This window comes from Monopterus albus, unplaced genomic scaffold, assembly GCF_001952655.1.
Source record: "Monopterus albus unplaced genomic scaffold, M_albus_1.0 scaffold445.1, whole genome shotgun sequence".
NCBI lineage: Eukaryota > Metazoa > Chordata > Actinopteri > Synbranchiformes > Synbranchidae > Monopterus > Monopterus albus.
In genome coordinates this window covers 178,146-194,743 of record NW_018128325.1, presented here as the reverse complement: position 1 = coordinate 194,743, position 16,598 = coordinate 178,146, and the positions used below count along the sequence as shown (strand labels likewise).

General features: G+C 44.7%; 3 protein-coding genes across 3 annotated transcripts in view; 2 read left to right on the top strand and 1 right to left on the bottom strand.

Annotated features, from left to right (window-relative positions):
• Positions 1–1,514: 1,514 nt before the first annotated feature.
• LOC109952243 (olfactory receptor-like protein OLF4) lies at positions 1,515–2,480 on the top strand (the record flags this gene model as incomplete). The annotated part of the gene is made up of 2 exons (XM_020587221.1): positions 1,515–1,660; positions 1,874–2,480. Coding segments are annotated over 2 exons (753 nt in total), but the record flags the coding sequence as incomplete, so codon positions are not given.
• Positions 2,481–4,478: 1,998 nt separating this feature from the next.
• Positions 4,479–10,993, top strand: LOC109952242 (uncharacterized protein C7orf43 homolog). The gene is made up of 13 exons (XM_020587220.1): positions 4,479–4,774; positions 5,548–5,802; positions 6,098–6,193; positions 6,444–6,573; positions 6,679–6,765; positions 6,861–6,981; positions 7,137–7,284; positions 7,636–7,718; positions 7,842–7,993; positions 8,355–8,491; positions 8,647–8,725; positions 8,927–9,041; positions 9,125–10,993. The coding sequence occupies exons 1-13, from the start codon at positions 4,523–4,525 to the stop codon at positions 9,279–9,281; spliced, it is 1,812 nt and encodes a 603-aa protein (XP_020442876.1). The 5' UTR covers positions 4,479–4,522; the 3' UTR covers positions 9,282–10,993.
• Positions 10,994–12,210: 1,217 nt separating this feature from the next.
• The window catches only part of LOC109952244 (arachidonate 15-lipoxygenase B), a 12,742-nt gene continuing 8,354 nt past the window's right edge, over positions 12,211–16,598 (bottom strand). The window contains exons 11-16 of the mRNA XM_020587222.1: positions 15,333–15,419; positions 14,578–14,747; positions 13,959–14,074; positions 13,717–13,817; positions 12,659–12,829; positions 12,211–12,390 (exon numbers count right to left, since the gene is read on the bottom strand). Coding sequence (XP_020442878.1) covers positions 12,211–12,390; positions 12,659–12,829; positions 13,717–13,817; positions 13,959–14,074; positions 14,578–14,747; positions 15,333–15,419 — 825 coding nt within the window. The remainder of the gene's footprint in view (positions 12,391–12,658; positions 12,830–13,716; positions 13,818–13,958; positions 14,075–14,577; positions 14,748–15,332; positions 15,420–16,598) is intronic.

Here is a 16,598-nt window from a genome sequence, read left to right as displayed (position 1 = left end):
CACATCTGGCCAATAAAGCAGATTCTGATTCTGGTCATTTTTATGTCTGGAGTCCAGAAGCACGAAGGACATGAGCAGGAGTATGAGTCACTGAGCGACTCACAGGAATGATTTGGGCACCATTTTGTGATCTGGTATCCAGTCATGGTATCTGTCACCAATTATTGTTAATTCTGTTAGAAACTTGATGGCAGGCCAAAATACAACTTGGCTGTTTTTCAGGCTTGTGTCATCTTTGGACTCCTTGCATTGTTGATGAGGTAAAAGAAGCATCGCTCTGTAACAGCCCTGCACAACCAGACCGGACGTTCTGTGTGTTTCTGTAGTCGCAACAGCTCTGACAGCGAGAGACCTCTTCTCTGCTTTACTTTTATTTCAGGAGTCACATGCTCCCAGTTAACTTTGATTCATATCAATGATGAGTCCAGATCAGCTTTTTCCAGCCACATTTAGCTGACATAACAAGATGTTATGAAGCTAGCAACAAGGCAACTAGGAGAACTGGGGCAGCATCTGCCCTAAAGGATGTTTTCTATCTGTGTTAGTATATTGGACCCATTTAATCCAAATAGCACAGGTGACAAATGAAAGGAAGAACCCGAATAACTGAGTGGTCTCCCCTAGCATGACAGAGCCCCTGTCCACAGGACACCAGGGGTCAGTGACTGGTCTGATGAGGATGACCATGATGTAAACCAGACACTGTGGCCTTCCCAGTCACCAGGTCTCAGCCCAGTTGAACAGCTATGTTGAAGTAGTTGAAGACTGAATGATGCATCGCTGTATGTTGGCAAACACTTAGCACAGTTTGTTTTTTTAACATACAGTACATTTCCTGTCAAAGGCAACTTGAAACGTGAAACATTATTAACATGACCCATATTTTAACACATATTTAAATTTATTTACAACTTCCAGAGTTCAGACAATTAAAAGTCATGTAACATGGTGTAATAGACACTGAAGACTGAAGTTTTCCCTGTTTACTTTGTTTGTGCTTGTTAAACATGGACACACTTTGTATCCATACAGGTGTCATCATCCTCCTTCTGACAAACACCCACAGGAGGAGTTAATTATATCGATATTCAGTGAAAACATTAAGGCTTTGAATATTTAATGTGTCTAAATGAGTTATCAGGGGATTGGCTCAGATGCAGGGATGGGTCTCTGTGACACCTCAGGGCATTTCAACCAACTAAACAGTGTTTCCATAACAACAATAACTTTGCTCATTATTTGGAAAAATTAGCTGAAGTACACTTTGGACCCACTTGCAATCTTTTTGTTTTTAGACAATAACATAAAACAAAAGTACACAAAACCTTCAGCTGTGTTCTAATACATGCTTTTATCACATGGCCATCAGATGTCAAAGCAGCTGAAGTGGGCACCTGTCAATCAAGAGAGTGTGCCCTAGAGTTTAATGGAACAATAACTTGTGAAGAATTTCTTGGCAACAAAATATTTTTAAGGTGTCAAACACTGACTCATTGTCTTAACCATGTGAACAGCATCAGTCACACAGGGGGCCCTACACTGCCGGGTTGGGAGAAGGAGTAATCTTCCTCTTCCACGCTGTCCATGCCAAGGCGGTCGAAGCTGGCATCATCCTTTGCGTCCTCGCCAAGTCACCTGGTGACACAAGTGAGGGTGTCACGTAAGGTGGGTGTGAGCACTGAGCTCTTTAAAGGTCTGTCTACAGTGACGCAGACTCAGCTTCTGACCTGCTTGCTGTCTGCACAGGACAAATGTCTGTGGATACTGCTGGGGTTTGCTGGTGATCTCCAGGCATCGCCACTCCATAAACAATGGATTGTCACTGTTGCAAGAACACAAGCTAAAGAAGATTAATTGTGCTTCTCTGCTCCAGCTGTACAAGCAGATTAAGATTTGTATTTCCTAAATGCTTCTCAACAATGTTATATGCAACACAAGCCAACATCACTGTTGGACAGCAGAGCCAGGGGTTACTGAGTAGAGTGTTGATTTCTCTTCTGACCACAGTGCCTTCCTTTGTGTTTCTCTTCATTAATGGGACCATGTTATTCACCCTGAGGAGTAGACGAGTGTTTCGTGAGACCTCGCGTTACATTCTGCTGTATAACCTGCTGTTTGCAGACACTGTACAGCTGGCACAGGCCCAGCTGCTGTACCTACTGGCTGTTAGTAGGATACTGCTGATGTACTCTGCATGTGTTGTTCTCACTCTGCTCACTGATCTCACAAATGACATCTCCCCTCTCACGCTGGTGGTGATGTCTTTGGAGAGGTACATAGCTGTGTGCTACCCACTGAGGCACACTACAGTTGTCACCGTTAGAAACACAGGAGTGGCCGTTACTGTAGTTTGGGCCTTCAGCTCATTAAATATACTCATTCGAGTGCTTTTGCTGTTAGATTTTATATCTGCAAACTTGCAAATGAATGACCTCATGTACTACCTCTGCTATCAGTGGAGACGCTCACCTTTGCTCTGACTTGTCTCAGTCAAGAATAAAATCTGCATATTTATCACTTCTTAAATAAATGTTCATTTTTAATAAATGCTGATCATTTGTTTAAAATTGAGACTTTTTGCAAAATACAAGCAAAAATGCTGCATCCTGTTTTGATCTATATTATATAAAGAGTTATGTTTGCTAAAGCACAATATTGCCATGCATTTACCTCTATTGGAGTGGGCTGGCAGCGAATCTGTCACTGGCAGACACATTAAGTTAAAATCTGATGCATGACATCAAAACTAAAACCAAAAACATCTGCATGGACATAACACAACGGGAAGGTGAGAAGCTGTGCTTGTTTTTAACTTGGGTAAACCAACCTTTTAATGAGCGCTTAATCTATAAATTATGAGGTCCCACAATGCCACTTGGTGACAGACCTGGCGTGTCAGTGTGGGAGGAGGAGGCCCCGGGATGAAAACATCTCCGTAATGACCTACTGCAGCAGCTCTGAACTCACCGATTTAATAAGTAACATGGAGGCTTTTTGACTCTATTGCCCACATTTTTGGTGAAGCTTTTCAGTTGGTGAGGTGCTGTGATGCTTTGGCCTCAGTCTTTAGAAGCTGCTGTAAGTTTTGCTGAGGTGAAACTCTAAATCTGTGAGACACAGCGTTACCTGTCAGGCCACAGCCACTACAAATAAAAATACTCTTAAAGAAGAACTTTAACTTGGGCCCTTAGAATATATCCTGTGTTGGCAATGTTTCATGTCTTGTCAGTACAAAACTTGGATTTTTTTGTTTTTGTGTTTTTGTTTTGTGTATGTGTTGGGGAGGGGTCCACTAATATTTTAATCTGATCTTCTTTTGCTTGTCTGAGATGAAATATACTATTTACGTAACGTTTCCTTTTAATGTTCCAGTTTTATTTGTCCAGAATGGGGCTTAAATAGCTTCTGATTTTAAATAACAGTTGACATGTTATATCTATAATGTGATACATCAAATAAAAACATTAAACAGTGGATCTGACCGGTAGCACTTTACCTGTGTATAAAGTATATAATAAATAATAAATGTTTGCAGTACTTAATGTAAACAGCTGTAAACACATTTTAGGTTTTTATTAAAGTATTGTCAGCCTCTCTGAAATAAACCTGCTGGATTTTATACTATTACAGCTGTAATACTGTAGGGTCACTCGTTACCCTTGTTGTTGCTGTACACAGGTGTTTATAGAGGCCTACAGGTTATAAATACTAAATGAGAGTTCATGGTGTTGCCTTGTGATTTTCTAAATACAGGACAATAGGCACAATATACTATGTTTCAACCACATGATGAACACACTCGCCCATACCATTTATAAACTTCAAAACATGCTGTATGGTTTCAATTATAACAAGCTCATAAACGTACAGCCACAGCTCACCTGAAGCGCACAGGATTTATAGGGGGAATTTGGCTTTTTTATTGATAAATTATTGATTATTTATTGCTGATACGTCTTCTGTCAGTCAAAGGATTAATACAATGCGGTGTTTCTAACGAAATGTAAATGTGGTGATAACCACAGAAAGCTGCATGAAATGAGAAAGACTTTCTGGGGGGGTTCAGTACGGTGTGTCCGTGGACGTGTACATGGTGATGGCCTGTAGCCTACAGTGCACAGCCTGTGGAACATTAGGTTGTTCAATCCTAAACAGGCCACGTTTGGGCCCAACATAATAACAGACCAGCCTCAACAGTTGAATTATTTTATCTGTGGCAGGCTACTCGTTGTCATATTTAGGCCTTTGGTTTTGAAAGTTATTGTGATATGTAATTCCTCTGCCTTTTGTTTACACAGTTTGACTCGTGCACTTTTGTGAGTAAGGAAAGCAGCTTCACACTCCCTGTGTCTCTGCAATCATATGGACGCTCAGGCGTTATGGTCTAATTTGTCCAAGCCTGTTAACCTGACATGTCCATGCTTTTATTCTGAAAGCTGGAACAGGAAGTGCGTGTTCCATTGTTCGTGTGCGCGTTGACTCTGGTCTTGGTCCTGCTCGCTCAGCCTCCTCCTCCGTCGCCATGGTGCAGATGATGGAGTCGCAGTGCGAGTATTTCATGTATTTTCCGGCGGTACCCATCACGGATCTGTCGGACCCGGCGCGCTACCGCACTCTACCCCGCCGGAGCCACCTCTACCTGGGGGAGACCGTCCGCTTCCTCCTGGTGCTGCGCTGCAAGGACGCTGGGGCGACGCCGAGCGAGCACGGCCCCGGTAAGGAAGGGGCGAGCCGGGAGGGTGCAGGGATGAAAGGGCGGAGTGGGGAAGCCAAAACCTAGATATCTTTATGATTTTCATTCAGGCAGCCACTGTGTGTTTGTTTTAATGCACAGCGACTTCGTAGCCTAGCGTTAAATTGTTTAATATCCCATTACAATAGCACATGATCCAACAGGCCACCTCCACATGATAAATATATAAATACTTCCAATATTCCCGTACCATTGGACCTATGAAGTGCAACACTAGTGTAGGCCTATAAATATTTATTTTAAAAATTTTAATAAGTCCTATGTGCAGACGGCGCTGGGTCAAGGGAACAGGTGACAGAACACCTGTTTCATTTCAGGCTGTCCATAAAAACTGGTCAGTCAAGGAATCAAAGATCAGAGGTGTTTGGAGTGCTGCAGAGAATGTTTTCACACTAAACAACACTGGACCAAAACAACAACGCCCAGAGCAGGGCAAAGACACCAGAGCATATAAAATGCCAGAGATAATTGAATAAAGCCAGAGCTTAAACTCTCGAGACTGAACAAATAAATGAGAACTGGACCAAAATGGCTAAAAATCCATCTAGTATCAGACCAACCAGGGTTAAAGTTCCAGTGAATACTGGACCAAACCAGGGCTGATCATAGACAAGAGAACACTGGACAAAAGCAGGACAAACAGCAGAAAAACAATTAGGGGTCAGGGTTTAACAAAACGAATGTAGGCCTGTCCAAAGAAGATTCTTTTGGGCATGAAGTTCTGTGTGCATGCATCATGCCTGTCTTCCAGCAGGGGGTGCTGCAGCATATTTCGGGACAGAGTCGCCCAGTAGCCGGGCATGGAGAGAGGGGGGGAGATTACCCGCCACCGAGGCAGCCTCCACCAGCATCACCATGACTACCAGAGCAGCAGGGACGAGGCGAACGGGGACGGCGAGGAGGACTACATTGCAGCAGCCGAGGCGGCCATTGCGGCACTCGGCAGCAGGGTGGACCCCCGGTGCTGGAGCTTCAGGGACTGCAAGCCACTGCTCATCCACAACTCATCTGGCACATCAGCGAGGGAGTTCCGCAGGGCACCTGTTCAGGTACACTGCTGCTGATGCTTAGGTTGACAGACCGGAGAGGAGGGCAGAGTAGTCTAGCCTGATCTCAGCATTTCTTCACTTTAAATACACTTTTATTTAATTCCTTCAGCATCTTCACTATAAGTATGAACCAATATGTGTGTGAGCTGTAGCCTGACTGGCTGGTGGAGGCATTCAGCTGTGTTTACAGCAGGTACATTTCTCGAGACCTCAGAGCTGTGGCTGCATCTGCTGCTCGGTGATGGTTTTAGCTTCATGATGGTTTCTCATCACTGCATCCATTTCTCCATGCCAGTCTCCTCTGGATGAGCCGGTGGTTTTGACAGATGAAGTGATCTTCCCTCTCACCGTCTCTCTGGACAAACTCCCCGTCAGCACTCTCAAAGTCAAGGTCAGGGTGGTTTGTCGTATTCTGGGGTATGATAGGACATTTTCACATACAATGGAGAAATTTTTTTCACAATGCAATGTGAAAACTGTTAAAGTCAGATGTGATCCAGATAACTTTGGTCCTGGTCCATCTCAAAATGCTGGGGTTTAGATTTTACTCAGAGTTTGCTCCTGTTGGAGACTCTGGTTGTGGATTTACAAGCTAGGAATGCACTGTTTTAAGTCAGTTATTTTGTACTGTGTGTGCTCAGGTGATGGTCACGGTGTGGAAGAAGGAAGCAGAAAAAGCTGAGGTGCAGGAGCTCGGCTACCTGAGCGTCCTGCAGCAACGAGAACCGACACACACCTTCAGACATGACCTGAACACCTTCAAGGCTCAGGGTACAATGTACACACAAGAAATAATCAGCACTGTGAACAGTTGTAAGCTGCAGAGCTGGAATATGAGGCATCCTTGAACAAACCTTCCTCTCCTCTCGTCCACAGTGAGCACCACCCTGACCGTCCTGCCGCCTCCGACCGTCCGCTGTAAGCAGATGACTGTCTCTGGGAGGCACCTCACCGTCCTCAAAGGTTATTACTGGATTCAGTGTCCAGCAAAGATACACAAACATTCTCATCTAGAATAACATGCATCGCGTTGTGTTGTTCAAACCTGCTCCTCTCAGTGCTGAACGAGTCTTCTCAGGAGGAGGTGAGTGTTCGTGAGGTTCGCATTTTACCCAACCTCAATGCCTCCTACCTTCCCATGATGCCAGATGGTTCTGTGCTGCTGGTGGACAATGTGTGGTACGTTCGCAGATGTGTGTTCGTGTAACATTGTGTATTGTCATGTGTTATATTCTATATTTTACATTCTGTTCTGTTCCCGTCTGTTAAACCTCTGACTGTTACACTACACTGTGTTCTGAATCTGTAAACTATCTTCCTGTCCTGCTCTGCAGCCACCAGTCAGGCGAGGTTGGCATGGCGTCTTTCTGTAGGGTGGACAGCCTCTCCTGCCACCTTCCTAGCATGCTCAGTGCATTGGAGGAGCATGACTTCCTGTTCCAGCTGCATCTCAACGATATGCCACAGGATGACTCCAACGAGGTCTGGACCTGTTTGTGTGGCTGCCTTTACAACGTGTTTTGGAAAATGTGTATAACCAGGTGTTTCTACTCTGCTAACTTGTGTGTGACATCAAGCTGCGCTTCTTTGTGTCTCCAGGTTTCAGAAAGAGCTAAAGACACACTGACAAAGAAACATGTTGTGAACGCTGAATAGAGATAAACAATGAAATCAGAAAAGGCAGATAAAGGGGCTGATGTGAGGGGGGTGCTTTGGTACCTGGTTCCACTTCCACATTTCCTGACTCGGCAGCAGTGCAGTGTGCGGTTGGGATATGTCCAGAAGTTCATCCTAGTGTGCTGAATGTCACTGTGTGTGTTGCTTTACTTTCAGGGGCTGGAGGTTCCTCTGGTGGCTGTGCTGCAGTGGTCCACTCCCAAGATGCCTTTCACCAACTGCATCTACACCCACTACAGGTGAGGGCAAAGTGAAACACTCTGCTTGTAGAACATACACACCAGACCAGACACTGACACACAGTAACAGTCAACCCTCTGAGGGGTTCTCTGACACCCCCTCTCTCCCACCCACCACCCCAGGTTGCCCAGTATCCGTCTGGATCGGCCGCGGTTTGTCATGACGGCGAGCTGTCCGAGCACCGTCAGGGTGAAGGAGCACTTCAAGGTCAAGTACGTCCTGCTCAACAACCTACAGGACTTCCTGGCCGTCCGGCTCGTCTGGACTCCAGAGGGTCAGTGTGCGTTACTCATCTACAGAGGTGGACATCTTGTCTGGTCTCACGACCTCAGGGGCGCGTTTAGGGTTGAGAATCAGGTTAAGAACAAAGTCATGCAACAGGAAATGTGTTATGTTAGAGATAGCCCACTAAACATCAGCACAGCTGTGATTTCCAAATGCATATGTTGAGACTGGTTGAATTTAATGTAGAAAACTAGATGCATATAACTCAGGAAATGTAACCAATCAACTGACTGCTTTGTACATTGTGAGAAATGTTGCTATCTCTGAGCCTTTCAGACTGAAACCTTCTGAAGCACTGTAAAGGTTGACCTTCTGTTCATACACGTCTGGGATGTGTGATTGTGTCTCAGGCCGTGGTCAGGGCGAGGATGCAGCGCTGGCTGCTGTGGTCTGTCACACTCCTCTCAGTAACCTCGGTCACTGTCGAAAAGGAAGCACTCTGTCCTTCAGCGTGGCTTTCCAGATCCTCAGACCAGGACTGTATGAGGTACTGAACCAGGACCTTGACTCTCAAACACAGGAAATCGAGTTAGAATAAAAAGCCTTTCATGTCTGAAATAAATAAGTATATAAATAAGTTTAGTGGAACTGGGATTCACTTCATGTCTTCTTCTATTGTGCTTCCTTACCTCCTCTCTGCAGCTGAGTCAGCATATGAAGTTGAAGCTTCAGTTTACGGCCTCAGTTTCCAACCCTCCTCCTGACGCTCGGCCCCTGTCACGTAAGAGTATTACTTTACTGCACCAGGTCAAAGCTTGTTTAGGTTAAATCCTCTTTTTCATAAGAGACCCAGCCAAGAGGCCAAGGTCAAGGTCAAGCTCAAGTGTTTACTAAAGAGAGATATGGCCCAGTTAGGGTTCAGGTCCGATTCGTAACCAACTGCCATCAGTTGCTCTGCTGCACCTGGCATGTTCTCCCATAGGTAAAAACAGCCCATCCAGCCCTGCAGTTCGAGACCTGCTGGACCGCCACCAGGCAAATCTGGGTCGGTCTCAGTCCTTCTCCCACCAGCAGCCGTCTCGATCCCACATCATGAGGTACCCCGTGGAGTTTGAACAGTCATTCTAGAGCACTGGTTTAATTCACTTTAGCCTAATCACATCTGGTTTTCCCCCGACAGGACAGGCAGCGCCATGGAGCGGCGAGCCATCACACCCCCTGTTGGCTCTCCGGTTGGTCGCCCGCTCTACCTGCCGCCGCAGGACAAAACACTGCTGTCGCTGGACAAGATCGCCAAGAGGGAGTGTAAAGTCCTGGTGGTTGACCCTGTTGGCTAGGGTGCCAGGAGGCATGGTGGGAAGGAAGGAGGGAAGGATGAGGAACCAGTGGGGAATTGTTGTCACCTGGTGCCTGGTGTAGGAAACAGCTCACAGTGAGAAGATTCCCTGTGGTTTCATCATGTGTCCCGATACAAAAAATGTACTGATCGACACATAAAGCTGTGGCTCATGGAGGGAAGGACTGGGATGAGCATGTTAAAGCTGAATAGTTATGGTGATGTATTATCATGATTCTGTCTTGTTCAAAGGAACAGAACCACTTTCTCACAGGGTACCGTTTGTGAACACTTCAACAGCTGTAATGGATTTATTGATGTTAACACACCATTTGCTAAAAGCAGCTAAGAGCAGTTTGGGTTGCCAGGTTGTGAAAAACCCTCCTCCAGTACGAAGCTTTTGTCTTTTTATCTCGTTAACTGTTTGAGCACTGATCTTCTGGAAGACAGCTGCTGCACATCTGGACTACTGTCCAGTTACCACTGGCATCTGCAGACATGATGTATTACTGTAGAGACTTTTATTAATGATTCATTAACACCTATACCTGCAGGTGACTGACTACATGAAAGGCAAACATTTCTAACCTCAGACCAGCGTGAGACCCTAAGTTCTAAAACATGGGTTACCAACATTTATAAGGGCATTATTACTGAACACAGACACAGCCATGTTACCACCAAACACTGGGGCTGATAAGGACACAGATATGGCAGAGACATCACTCAAACAGCAGAATAGAAACTTCTCTTCAAAGTGGTGGAGGTGGATTTTCTGCAACCTGGCAACCCAAAAGTTGCTCCTATTGATTTAATGGTTTATAACTGATCTATATAAATCACTAGTAACTGATGTTTCAACCATCAATGAATCTGTCTTACAGATACTGTAATAGACCCGTTTAAACTGGCAGGAGTAAAAGGTTTGTTTTAAACAGAGGACATCTGCAACGCAGACACAGGAAGCAGAAGCCGGTGGTTGATTTCAGTGTTCACAATCATTTTCACCCCATCCAGATGTTTATGGAATTTAACTGTTTTCATCCAAACAAAAGCTTAATTTAATTCACAGTCTGAACAGTTTATGCCAAACATGTTTCTGAATAACAGAAAACCAGCTCTAGTATTTTCAATCCTGCTGCAGTGTGGCTTCACGTGTTGGCCCACAATGAACCGCCTCAACAAATTGTCATGGCACTGTGTACAGACACCTGCGGTTTTCAAGAGATGAACGCCATTGACTTTTCATCCAACCACAGTGTCAGGCCGAGATTTTCATCCAGTGTCTGGTACCATTATCTGAAACACTAGTGATGCTCCCATCAGCCTCAGCTGCACTTGATGTTTACCGCTAAACATGTTAGCATGTAGCTCCAAGCACCACTGTGTCTTGGAGCTGCTAGAATGGCTGCAGGCCCTCAGTCTGGTTTTAACAGTATGATTTGAATTCTTTTTCCTAATTAATTTTTTTTGTGTCATTTCACTTTTAACATTTTCTGTACCATTACTGTATTATTAGTAGCTTCATGTGAGACAGATGTGCCTTTAGTAAATACTGTACAAAGAAACCCACAACAAACAAAATGTACTGCATGAAAACTTTAAATCACAGTATAGTTTGGGGTAGGTATGGCCCAAACCTTTGCACATGCAACAATTAGTATTAGTTGTTTTAAATTTCTCCAAGTTCATGAAATAAAAAGAAAAGAGCGTTTGAAGACAAACTCAGTTTTAGTGTCTGTTTGCTGAGCAGTTGTGTTTACAGCCTTAGACATAAAACTGTCTGACTCAGGTTACACCAGGTAACTTCTGCAGTTTTTGGCCTTAGAAAATGAAACCAGATCACTAATACTTTTACAACTTGCATTGCAAAAAGCATGGCTGAAGGACACTTTGATATGTGGACCGGACAAGCCAGGAATCGAATGACCAACCCTACAGTTAGGAGACAACCTGCTCTAGCTCTTGAGCCACAGAAATCAAAGATCTCTCTCTGCAGCAGCTTTCAACCCTCTGCAAATTGATTTTTATAGAAATGGCCCAAAACCAATCAGATCTGTTTGTTTGAAGACAGTTCATGTCTACAATATGGGAGTCAGTGATTTATTCGTTAAATTACATTTAGTTAGCAATTAATTTTTGTAATAGTTAATAAACATCCTGATCTGCTTTGAAAATGAATAGTACCAAATGAATCTTATCTGTAGGAATGTGTGCATTAGATTAATTAATACTTCCATGCAGCTGTTTACATGGATTGACATTTCTCTTATAAAACAATCCCTGATGATGTGAGGCGTGTCCGTTTTATATTGAAAAGAGAAGACTAATAAGAGGATATATATTTCACAGTGTGAAATTTATTATGCATTAACGTATCAAAATTAGCTTGTGCACATGGAGCCTCACTGTTTAGGATAAACAGGAAAGACTGACCTCAACTTAGTGGTATACAATATTTGTATGAAAAGGTACTACTATCTAATTGGTCCAAAACTGTTAGGGAGAAGCCGTGGTTTAGACTTAACTCTCCCGTTATTGGTCTTTCAGTCCGTCCGTCCTTTCTGCTCCAATCATCGTGGACAGCGCCCTAGGAAGGAGGAAGAATACCTGTTCTACTTTAATTCCTACATACACACTCACTTCTTCCTTTGTTTTCACTTAATTAAAACTGTTCTGCCTGCGTGTGTGTGTGCATAACTGTTCTCCCTTTAAAGCTTTCTCATCTACGTCTAATCTATGTTAATAAACTTGGACCCTTACCGTACCAAGACTCCTTTTGGTCCACCGGTCCAGAGGAACGATAAGTAACTATGAGCTCTATATAAACATAACTGTGACATATAAGTATGGAAACGTATAAAATAAAACCATTCTTAAGTGCATAAAATAAAAATCACCCTAACAATGATAACGTTAAAATATCGGACTTAAATGGTGACGCTGTTCTCGATGTGTCCTGGACAGAGGTATGGATATGGCAGCTCTAGCTGGCTGTTACGCTGTGTGATGGCATCAGAAATGGTTTTGAGTTCAGCCTGCACTTCCTGCACCAGCCTGCGGTGGGCGTCATCTCTGAAAACAGCCTCCTTGTAGTGACACAGGGGAACCTGCAGGGGGAGACACACAGGGGGTCACTTTAAAACACTTCAGCAACAGCTAATCGCAAAAATCATAGAATTGGTCCTTCCTTTTGTGGAGGTAAGAACTGCATCAGATAGAATGATGAGGACTACACGTACTGCATAACCTAAACATTGCAGAAATATAGGAATCATGAATCAACAGAGTTCAAATCTGAAACGTGTTCTCATCAGATCGAAGTGTGTCAGATATTTGTCCTGCAGAGCACACAGGTTGGTGTGGGTGGACCCTCACAAAGTTGATGGTGGGCTGCAACAGCTGTGCCAGCGTTGAGAGGACACGACAGGTCGCGTTCACGTCCGGCAGGAAGGACATGATGTCGTCCTCCGTCACTGCACCTTTGACCTGCGGAGGGGGACGTGACATGTAGGCCGGACTGTTTGGCATCCAGAGGCCGAAGTCCAACTGGAGGACATGAAGACAGAGGAGACAGGGAGAAAGAGTTAGAAAAAATAATCAGATGTGAACGAGAAGGCAAATGTTTTATAGTTGTGTCAAAATGTCTGGGTCGAGTTTAAATCTAACACTGTGCAGTCGAAGAAGACAGGAGCTGCTGGAGGTACATGTTTAGTCTGTGTATTCACACTCTGTGAATACACAACTGGTTATAAGACGCGCTTGGAAAGTATCTCCTGATGTCCTTGTCCTACTCGGCGCTGGGGGCTTGGTTTACAGGGTTGAGATTCAGCGCACACTGATGAAGAACTGTGTATGTGTTTATACAAAAGTCTCTATACGACATAATTATATTAGCAGTGGTGAGTGACTGTAAAACCAACCAGCAGGGTCACTGATCGATCAGGTGATCACTGTCCTGATGATCTGTTTATCCCCAGAATGTCAGACACTTGGAAAAAGTTCCACTGTGACTCTCTGGAGCCGAAGGCAGCGTCTTCACACAGCTTGTTGTGTCCAACCAACAGATCCACAGAGCCTCAACTGATTCTCATGTCTGACAAAGAAAAGCATCAGCTCCTCACATTAAGGAAGGTGGAACCAGAACATGTCGGCTGCAGCTCTAGGTCACTGAATGGCTTCATGAGGACGACAGTGAGGAGATCTGGTTTGGAAGGAGATGGTTTCCTCCATCTGACAGAGGAGAACTGACGCTGCTCTGGAGACTCAGCCCTGCTGGGTACTGGGTGGTGGTTTGGCCTGTCAGTTCTCACCAGCCGTGTGTGATTAAATCATGGCATGTGGAGCTACTTTGAAAGTTACTATGGAACAGTTTGAATCTGTCTTGACAGTCGGTCACAGCTGACACTGACATGTTTGTCTTCAGTCTGACTGACCTGGGAGAAGTTGACAGCAGCGTGCAGCGCTGAGCAGCTGTAGATGACCATGGTGGCAAACTTGGACACATCTGCCTTGGTCTGTAAAGACTGAGGGAAACCTGGAGGACAAGATGAGACGAACCACCACAACACAGAGTTGTTTGTTGGTACAGGTTCTCTACGACAACATCATGGCTTAGACTGTGCATCGTCCCCATCTGTGACAAACAAACAGGATGTTATGGGACAAACAAACCCACCTGGGCTGTGTGTGAAGCCATGTGCATTGATGTCGGTGATCCAGTTTTGAAGCTCCGAGTCCTGCTCCACTTCTCTGTCTCCGCTGTAGTACAGATCCACCCAGCTGCCCACAAACCTACCACATACAGAGTTTAGCTGAGTTCATTTTTGTTAGGCCTGATTTGCTGGGTTAAGGTTAGTTCTCTGACTCCCTGACATCCTGCAGTCAGCTCGCTTAAAGGAGATGTCCAGGATTATTCCAGTTGGTCTGAAAACAAAACTGATGTGTCCATATGTTGGTAAGAGTGGGTCTTAGTAACATTTCCTGAGCTACACAGTAATGCATCTTTAAGTACCTACCTACCTGTACTTTAATGTGAAATGTGCCATTCTAGAGAATCACTACTTCTACCATTGCTACTTCAAGTATACTTTGATGCTAATACTTTTGAATGCAGCACTTGCTACAAAGTATTTCTACACTGTGATATTACTACTTACTTAAGCAAAGGACCCGAGTACTTCTTCCACTGGAGTTTTGTCCTTTCCACAATTTTAAGGATGATAATCGTTCATGACCTGTGAGCTGGTTAGTGCAGCTTCCTGGACCGACCACCTGGTTGAGGGGCGTTTGTTTACCTGTGCAGTGCGTCCCAGACTTTCAGGGCATCCTGGGCGTAGTAGCTCTGTGGCAGTTTGTCCACACCGCGGTCAAACACATCATCGGGGACACAAAGAGAATGATAAGAAATCCTCTCCGCTGCCCGGGAGAGGAGCACAGGTAGCGCCTCCAGACCCAAGCCCACCGCCTGGAGGAGCAAGAAGATCAACCACTAATCAGAACAACTTCTGGGCCACCAGGTTATAGGAAATTCTGCTGTCTGTTCATCAGGGGCCTCTCTGGACTGGACTGTTTGACTACTGATCTTCTGGAAAACAGCTGAAGTACATCTGCCCCAAATCTGATTATGAACATTTGCAACCGTAGACCTAGGTATCTATTTGAGAATGTGAAGCCCAGAGTTCTTGCTCATGCTTTGCCATCATGTATAGCTACCTGCATTCTTACACACAGACACCAACACACTAGATTTAAACCAGACACATTGAGTTGCTGTGATGTTCTGTCAACGTTTGGGCTGCTTTGTGTTCCACACATACACATCATTTCAGCTCCTTAAACTGTTTCTTGCATATTTATGGGTCTCTTCGTTCTCTTCGGTCGCCGAAGGTCAACTGCACCTGGGGTTCGACTGGTTTGGAAAGCAGCCGTTGTGTTTTCCAGAAGATAACTGGTCAAACATCCATTTAATGAATTAAACTGGCAACCCAGAGTTATTCTTATTAATGACAGGTTTATGAACTCAAATGAACTTCAGCGCCAGGGGATGTACCTTATCAAACACACCATCAGGAGCCAGCAGAAACTCTCTGGCCTGGAAGTTGATCTGAGGTGACGTCCAGATGTGCGGCATCAGCAGCTGTTCACAGCCAATCAGAGAACAGAAACTATGTAAACAACAACATCCTGTGGAGGGAATATTTGGAGGATGCAGCCAGTGTCATTCCCCACCAAACCTGTCAAAAGACCAGCAGCACCAGTGAATGTGGCGTCCTCACTGAAATGTGTGTGAGTCCAGACCCTGGTCGTCTCTCCCTCAGTGCTGTGTAGGGTCAGTTGTTTATAACCAGGAAACCCATCATGAAACAACATGTGTAATTACAGATGTTTTAATTCTGTAATGTTCAGAAAGGTGAATCCCAATGCACTAACCGCGTCCACATTTCCCTCACTTGTGTCTTTTCCTTGCGTCCCAGTCCCACTCGTGTAAGATGTGAGGAGAGAGGAACCAAGGAAACACATTTTAACTGGCATCCTTTCTTCTGATCCCAATGTGAAGCATCCAATCAAACTGATTTTCGATAAAGGGGTGTGTCAATTTGTAACAGATGTCCACAAAGGAAGCACTTGTCTATCAAATCAAAAATCAAATCAAATTTTATTTGTATAGCGCCAAATCACAACAAAAGTCATCTCAGGACACTTTACAAAGTAAGGTCTAGACCTTACTGTTATCAATATTATTACATAGGGAAAACCCAACAAATCCCCCTTGAGCAAGCACTTGGCGACAGTGGGGAGGAAAAACTCCCTTTAACGGAAGAAACCTCCGACAGACCCCGGCTCTTGGTGGGCGGCCTTCTGCCTCGACTGGTTGGGGTGAGTGGATAGAGTAGAGGAAATGAAGAAAAGCAACAGGACACAACAAAAAATCAAACACTGGTCAGGTTGATGTGGCTGGTGACTGCTCATCAGAAAAATAGAGCTCCAGGGCCAGGGCAACCTGCAGAAAGGTACTGGGAGAGAGAGATCTGTGCCAGATCTGTGCCTTGCCACAATTCTGTCTCTGAGCTCTTCAGTCAGTTCCTTTGACCTCATGATTCTCATTTGCTCTGACATGCACTGTGAGCTGTAGGGTCTTATATAGACAGGTGTGTGGCTTTCCTAATCACGTCCAATCAGTATAATCAAACACAGCTGGACTCAAATGAAGGTGTAGAACCATCTCAGGGATGATCACAAGAAATGGACAGCACCTAAGTTAAATATAAGAGTGTCACAGCAAAGGGTCTGAATACTTATGACCATGTGATATTTC

Bases quoted from the DNA above. Each gene is read 5' to 3' on its own strand.
- LOC109952242 (XM_020587220.1), top strand. From the start codon at position 4,523: ATGGTGCAGATGATGGAGTCGCAGTGCGAGTATTTCATGTATTTTCCG. The intron at 7,719-7,841 runs GTGAGGGCAAAG...CCACCACCCCAG, and splicing joins TGCATCTACACCCACTACAG to GTTGCCCAGTATCCGTCTGG. The intron at 7,994-8,354 runs GTCAGTGTGCGT...ATTGTGTCTCAG, and splicing joins GCTCGTCTGGACTCCAGAGG to GCCGTGGTCAGGGCGAGGAT.